General features: G+C 43.9%; 1 protein-coding gene across 1 annotated transcript in view; it reads right to left on the bottom strand.

The window, feature by feature from the left end:
* LOC123961889 (major vault protein) overlaps positions 1–7,900 on the bottom strand; it is a 22,957-nt gene that overhangs the window by 1,785 nt on the left and 13,272 nt on the right. The window contains exons 9-17 of the mRNA XM_046037673.1: positions 6,792–7,007; positions 6,320–6,555; positions 6,042–6,239; positions 4,723–4,867; positions 4,333–4,544; positions 2,075–2,191; positions 1,798–1,924; positions 1,065–1,253; positions 10–178 (exon numbers count right to left, since the gene is read on the bottom strand). Coding sequence (XP_045893629.1) covers positions 47–178; positions 1,065–1,253; positions 1,798–1,924; positions 2,075–2,191; positions 4,333–4,544; positions 4,723–4,867; positions 6,042–6,239; positions 6,320–6,555; positions 6,792–7,007 — 1,572 coding nt within the window. The 3' untranslated portion in view covers positions 10–46. The remainder of the gene's footprint in view (positions 1–9; positions 179–1,064; positions 1,254–1,797; positions 1,925–2,074; positions 2,192–4,332; positions 4,545–4,722; positions 4,868–6,041; positions 6,240–6,319; positions 6,556–6,791; positions 7,008–7,900) is intronic.

Consider the following 7,900-nt stretch of genomic DNA (forward strand, 5'->3'; position numbering starts at 1 on the left):
CCCCCCCCCCTCTTCTTCTTCTTCTTCTCCGTTTTTGTCTTCTTCCTCAGTGGTCCTGGCCCTGACCCTGGCCCGGCAGCGCCCCCAGCAGGCCGTTGGCCGTGGTGAACAGGTTGATGGGGGACGACCCGTCTGTGATGAGGGTGGACTTCAGCCCCAGAGCCTGAAGCATTTTCACCTGGGAGGACGGAGAAAACAGACGGTAAGTCTCACGAAAATGTGACGAGCATTCTTTGATTAATGGTTTTGTTATTTCTGTATATTTATTATTTCATAGTTGTTTTATTAATTATGGTATTTAGAGTCAAGGCCAAGGTCATCATGCGACTCTGGAAATAACCCAGTAAGTGGACCTTGAGTTTTAGAAGTTGCTGAACACATAATGTATTTGGATTATCTGCTGTTTTATATCACAGTAAACTGAATATCTTTGGGGAACCTGTGATGGAGGTTAAGGCTGCAACAAACTATTATGTAAATTTATGATTAATCCACTGATAACATGGACATTTTTCCCTGTTTGATGACTTTTTAGAGCCGTTTCTCTAAAGTCCAAGGTGACGTCTCCAAATGCCTTTTGTCCTACTAACAGTCTTAAGCCCCAAAAGAAAATTATCCACAGAATTTAAATCTAAATTACTTAAATGAACTGAACATGTGGTCGAACAAAACAAGACATTTGGAGAGATCAACTTGGAGACAACTTGTCACATCAGAGAAAACATTTTTCATAAAATATCAACAAATAACTAATTGTTGTTTGCAGCCTTAAAAAGAACGTGCATAATTATCACCATAAACATGATAAACTGACTGAACGCAGCTTCTGTGTTGTGTTGTTTTCACTTGACGACAACGTCTGATGATCAGTTAGGACAAAATTAAAAATACTTTATATTTATTTTAACTTAATGATGGAAACTAATTGACCAGAACGTCACTTTCCCACTTCAGACTTTGTAATTAAAGTTTGAAATAAAGTCTTCTCTGCATTACGAGGGAAAAGTGGCGTTAAAAACTAAAATCTGTGTTTTTTCCCCTCAGCGGCAGCAGCAGGTCAGTACCTGCAGCTCGGGTCCGGCTCTGGCGATCTCCTTCAGCGTGTCGCTGCCCAGACTCTGCACCAGCTGACTGAAGCGGTCGCTCTCGATCTGAGCCAGACGCTTCTGCTTATCCACCTCCAGAGCGTCCATCTCCTTCTTATAGTTCAGCTCCTGCTCACGAGCCTTCGCCAGCCGCTGAAGCTCCGCCTCCTGCACACACACACACACACACACACACACACACACAAACACAGTTAATGACATAATAAAGTGGTGGAAAGTAAGTGTAATTACTTTACTTGAGTATTTTCCATTTTCTGCAACTTTATACTTAATCACTTATCATTATTACATTATTTTCACTTATGTTTTATTGTTTGATTATAAATTATCACTACTTTACGTCGTATTATTATTGGTATCCCTGATTATATATATATATATATATTATTTTACTTCTGTAAAGCACTTTGTGACTTGCTCTGTTAAAGGCACCATATTAAAACAACTCTATTTACTTACTTCCTTTAATGCATCACTAATTAAAATCCAATAATATAATATATATTATTTTGAAATGGGCTATTCTGCACAGTGAGTACTTTTACTTTAGGTATATTTTTAGGTATTTATACTTTTCACATAAGATACTGGACTTGTAACAAAGTATTTCTACATGGATTTGAGTACTACTTCCACCGCTGCTGTGTAGTGAGTTTTATGCTGAAAGGGGAAACAGGATGTCGGGACGTACCGCCTCGATCCTCTGAGCTTCAGCCTTCAGTTTGGCCTCGTTCACCGCCGCCTCTCCCTGAATACGAGCCGCCTCCGCCCGGGACTGAGCTTCAGCCTTGGCCGCTCCTGTACTCTCCACCGCAGCACTGAAACACACGCAGAGGGGTTAATAACAACGGTGCAACAAGTACTCAGATCTTTTACTTAGGCAAAAGTATTAATAACACAGTGCAGAAATACTCTGTAAAAAATCCTGCATTCAAAATTTGCAGTTAACCCAGTGACCCTGCGGTTACCTGAGCGCCTCCAGCTCCAGCAGATCCTTCCTGGCCTTCTCAGCCTCGGCCTGGTCGGTGATCCTCTGCCTCTCCAGCTTGCCCCGAGCCTCCTGCTCCAGACGCTCTGCCTCGTGCCTGCACACACAGAGAAAACCTCGGGTTTATTTATATAATTTTCTATAAATTTCTGATTTTACTGCCGGTTCATTATTCGTTTAAGATATCGGGAAATTTGCTTCAAAACAACTCCAAAACTGTTCAGTTATCATCTTGTTAGCTAACCATCTAGTCACCACCATCGTAGACGTTAACTCTTAAGATAAAGAGACTAGAAAGAACCTGTAAGCTAACAGGACCTAGAAGCTAGCTTTAATCTAAAGAGAACTAAACCTGAGCTAGTCTGACCTGGAAAAAGTAAGAAATAATTTTATTTCTCTAAACTGTTTATGTGCTGTAATAGCTATGTCTATTTAAGTTTGTTATGTTGTTCCTAGTCTCTGCTTTAAAATTTAAAAAAATAAGACACATCAAGAGAAAGAAAACTACAACTTCAAACACCTTTCTGATTTATGTGTGTTGTATCTTTTTTTATTCAAACAAGTTCCGACTTAGCTTCAGTTCCCCTTAGCTTAGAGTTAGCTGCGGTTCCCCTGAGCTTAGCTTCAGTTCCCCTTAGCTTAGAGTTAGCTGCGGTTCCCCTGAGCTTAGCTGAAGTCCCCCTTAGCTTAGAGTTAGCCGCGGTTCCCCTGAGCTTAGCTGAAGTCCCCCTTAGCTTAGAGTTAGCCGCGGTTCCCCTGAGCTTAGCTGAAGTCCCCCTTAGCTTAGAGTTAGCCGCGGTTCCCCTGAGCTTAGCTGCAGTCCCCCTGAGCTTAGAGTTAGCCGCGGTTCCCCTGAGCTTAGCTGAAATCCCCCTTAGCTTAGATTTAGCTGCGGTTCCCCTTAGATTAGAGTTAGCTGTGGTTCCCCTGAGCTTACCTGAAGTCCCCCTTAGCTTAGAGTTTGCTGCGGTTCCCCTTAGCTTAGAGTTAGCCGCGGTTCCCCTGAGCTTAGCTGAAGTCCCCCTGAGCTTAGAGTTAGCCGCGGTTCCCCTTAGCTTAGAGTTAGCCGCGGTTCCCCTTAGCTTAGAGTTAGCCGCGGTTCCCCTTAGCTTAGAGTTAGCCGCGGTTCACCTTCGCTTAGAGTTAGCCGCAGTTCCCCTTAGCTTAGAGTTAGCTGCGGTTCCCCTGAGCTTAGCCGCAGTTCCCCTTAGCTTAGAGTTAGCTGCGGTTCCCCTGAGCTTAGCTGCAGTCCACCTTAGTTTAGCCGCAGTTCCCCTTAGCTTAGAGTTAGCTGCAGTCCACCTTAGCTTAGCCGCAGTTCCCCTTAGTGTAGAGTTAGCTTCAGGTCCCTTCACCTTCTCAAAAAAGTGACACTGATGAGCAACTTTATGAAGTTTGGATTTAAAAAAAAGCCTGAGGGCAGAGAGGAGTAGCAGCAGCTTGTGGGAAGCACCGGTACGCCAAACAGTAAAATGCAAGAGTGAGCACACAATGAACACTGACTGTAGAAAGCATAAGCTGAATCTCAGACATTTTGGGGCGATTTACAAATTCCGTCTGGACGCATTTTTTAGGTCCCAAAAAGACGACATGTCCGGGCAAAAGAGGACGTACGGTCACTAGAGCCCGACCAACATGGGATTAATGACTTCTGACACCCCGACTGTAACTAGAGACAAGCAGCTCGCAGATATATTTAGAATACGTCAAACACTAAAGTTTAATCGCTCATTAACGTTGGCGCTCCTCCACTGATAAACACGACATTAGCTTTGTGCCTTATTTAGCAGCGTTAGCTTTTAAGTACCACCCACCGGAGCTCCGGCAGAGCCACTCTGAGCTCACACTAACTTAGCTTAGCATAAGCTTTTAGTTCCCCTTAGCTTAGAGTTAGCCTACAGGCCCCTTTAGCATGAGCTTTTAGTCCCCCTTAGCGTCAAGGTAGCTTCTAAGTCCTGTTAGCTTCTAAGTCATGTTAGCTCAAGTAGTTCTCTTTTTATGTAAATAGGCTAATAGTTCCCTCCTGCTTCCAGTCTTTGTGCTAAGCTAGGCTAAACATGTCCCATTACTGTACTGGAGATAAATGAAACTGAAATCCATCTTCTTGTCTTGAAGGTTTCACTAAATGTCAGATTCAACTGTAAAAAAGACCACGCAGGTGTTTATTTTCCTTTCAGATAAACTCTAGCTGTTTGCAGAATGAAATGATGCAGAAGTGTCTGTGTGTGTTTTGCGGACCGTGCGGCGGCCTCCTGGGAGTTGGTGGTGATCTCGATGGCGAGCTGGACGCTCTTCTGCAGAGCGTCTCGTGTCCTCTGGTCCACGGGCTCCACAGACTGGATGTCCACGCTGCTGATCACCAGGTTGTTCTGGTGGAAGCGAAGGCTGGGACGAACCGCCAGCTTCTCATCGAAACCAAACACAGACGAGCAGATGATCCTGTTCGAGTTCTGCAAACAACAACGATCTTAGATTGATGATCAGCGTAAAGATCTTTAACCAGTGAGAAACAGCACAATGCTTAAAAAGAGACGCTTTAGTTGATCAAAGATTAAACTAATATCAGCTCATATTCAAATATAAAACTGAAAGATGGTGACAGAGCAACAGAGGCAGTGAAATTCGAACCTTGTGGAAATCGTCAAACTGCACGGAGGCGACGGCTCCTCTGATCCGGGAAGCGATGGCTTTACAGGCGTCTCCGACAAAGTCAGGAACTGAGAACAGAGCTGCTGCCTCAGCAGAGTCCGCTGGAGTCTTTAGATCAAAGTGCCTGAAGAGGAATAAAACAGGAGAGGAACAGACGTTTATATTTAATACAACTTGAAAAAGTATCGAGACGTAACCAAACAGCCAAACATAAAAAAGCAGACTGTCATGCAGGAGAGACGAGTAGTCAATTGTGTGTTTGATGAGGCTTTACTTTCAAATACTATATTTTAAACTTACAAACATCATCTGTAGAAATCAGGGCACAATTCAAAATGCAATAAAAAAAAATCAGTTGTCTTTCACTACCAACATATTGTTTTTCCCCACATAAGGTCCCATGGTGGTCCACCAGAAGGGGAACGGGCTCTCTATAGCACCCAGTACATCAGTTGGTCAGCCGCTACCTTATGGACCACTTAAAGTGTCACAGCAATCAATAAATGAATACATAAATAAATAAATAAATGTCAAAATATAAGAAGAAAGAATTTATTTGTTAGTTATTTTATTTATGTATATAAGTTTATTTTTATTTATATATTAATCTGTTCATTTATACCTATATATATTTGTGTATTGTATATACATTTCTTTCCATATATATATTTTTAAATTATTTCTATATACATTTCCCTATTGCCTAACAGGGAAATATATACGGAAATAAATTAATATTATAATAAAAAAAAATACAAATGGAAATTATACAATATACACACATGTATGTATGTATGTATGTATGTATGTATGTATGTATGTATGTATGTATGTATATATACACACACACACACACACACACACACACACACACACACACACACACACACACATACACATATGTATGTATGTATGTATATAAAAAAACAGGTAGCTCAAATCAATATAGATAGAGAGATAGAGATAGATATAATAATGAAATGAAATAATGAACAAATAAATTATAAAATAAATCTGGAAATAAATTAAATAAATGTGAAATGTACAACCTGTATTTATTCTTTTATTCATTTATGGATTGTTGTGACGCTTGGATTGTTCCATACTAACTCACTGTAGTTAGCAGTTGTTACACTATTTAATATAAATGCAATAAACTATCGAACAGTGTTGAGTTTTTTAATTTTTGTTTGATTGTTTTGCAGACAGACAGTAAAGATGTGAGGTATCTATCTCTCGTCTCTTCTTTAGCCTTGCTTTGTTCTGAACACAACCCGGCCCGGCCGTTTTTCAGTTACCAGTTGTAGGAGAGCTGCAGCTGCAGTCGGGCGTGGTCGGCCGTCTCGATGACGATGATGTCGGTGCAGAAGTCGGGCCCCAGCAGGAGGCAGACGGCCTTGATGACGTTGGCCCTCTTTGGTTTGTCTCCGGACAGCGACAGCACGGTGAACTGCTCGTCCGGTCCCAACATCACCATCTCTGGTCCGAACACCACCCTGAAGACGACACAGACACCACGTCAGCTCATCGTTTTACCTCCACTCGCCTCCACCTGGACAGGAAACCGGACCCCCACCTGGCCTTCTTCTCTCTGTAGTCGTAGACCTGGACGGCAGCGTTGTGGGGCACCCTGTAGGAGACCACTTTGGTCTTGTCCCTCGGCCCGCTATCGTCGGCGCTGAACCGGTCCGAGCGGTTTGCCAGCGGGTCCAGAGGAGAAGCCAGCAGGGCCTCGACGTTAGCTGGAAGCTCCTTCTGCCACAGCTCCTCATCCTGGGTCAGCATGTAGGTGTGACCGATCACTGCTCGCACCTGAGAGACACGGGACGCCGACGGTGAGGTGGAGGGTTAGGCTGTTTTATTAAGATTTAAACGCCTGAACCAGGACTTCTAAAATCCATTTCCATTCCCAGTTCAGGTTGTTGTCCGACCAACCGTCCAAAATCTAAAGATATTCAGTTTACTGTCACATCACAGAAAATCATTTGAACATTAAAAACGGCGGCGTGCTCCTTTAAAAGAGAGAACCTGAAGCCTCAAACTCGTACCTTTCCCGTTTTGATGTCCCGGACGTAGATGCCCTCGTTCTCGTCCAGCGGGATGGCCTGTCGTCTCAGCATCACCTCCACAGCGGCGGGGGGGACGTACTCGATGGGACCCCGCAGCATCCAGCGGTCTCCGGGGCGACGGAGGACGCCGCTCCTCCGCGAGCGCTTCGCCCTCTCCTGCATCCCCTCCTCCTCTTCTTCTTCCTCCTCCTCACGCTGACAGAGAGAACGGGGGAGAGAGAGGTGGAGGAGGGAGAGAAGGGTTAACGTGGCGATGCATTGGAGCAGCGGAGGAGGGGGAGGAGGAGAAGAGGGAGGAGAGGGAGGAGGAGAAGAGGGAGGAGAGGGAGGAGGAGAAGAGGGAGGAGAGGGAGGAGGAGAAGAGGGAGGAGAGCGGCACTGAGAGTACAATAAAACCCAAAGAATGCAAAAGGAAAGTATAAGAAATTTCAAGAGGAAGAGGAGAACGTAAATGGTGGACAGAGTGGTACAGATGGGACATGGCGTCGGGAGAGAGGACGGGGTTTGATTTGAAGGACAGAAGGAAGAGAAGAAGAAGAGAACAGGTGGCGTTTAATGTGTTAGCCAGGTTAGGAAAGGAAGAAGGCGCAGTGGTGGAATTTAACTACATTTACACATTAAACATCAGTAAAGTCTGAAACGTGCATCGTTTACATCCGTGTTTACTAGTGTAAGATGAGATTTATTTTTGTTATTAAAATAATTTGCATCATTTGATTAATGGTATATTCAGTATATCTCCCGAAGAATTTGTCCATCTGCTCTTATTTTACCCACGTCTACCCAGTTCTACAGATTTAGTTAACGCCAACAGTAACCAGCATTAGACTAGCAAGCACGCTTCTTCTTCACTGCCTTTGCATTCCTGCTTTCTTGGCAATTCACTGCCAGGAATGTCCCAGCCTAAACAAACCAGGACCAAGCAGGACCCTGCGTCCTCTCCAGCAGCCAGCAGGGGGCGACTCCAGCAGCTGCAGAAAGAAGTGTGATTGTATAGAAGTCTATGAGAAAATGTTTCTACTTGTCAGCTGATTTATTCCCTCAGTAAACACTTTCCTGATGAGTTTCTGGTCTCAGTCGCTAGTTTC

The sequence above is a fragment of the Micropterus dolomieu genome, linkage group LG02 (assembly GCF_021292245.1).
Source record: "Micropterus dolomieu isolate WLL.071019.BEF.003 ecotype Adirondacks linkage group LG02, ASM2129224v1, whole genome shotgun sequence".
In the NCBI taxonomy this organism is placed as follows: Eukaryota; Metazoa; Chordata; class Actinopteri; order Centrarchiformes; family Centrarchidae; genus Micropterus; species Micropterus dolomieu.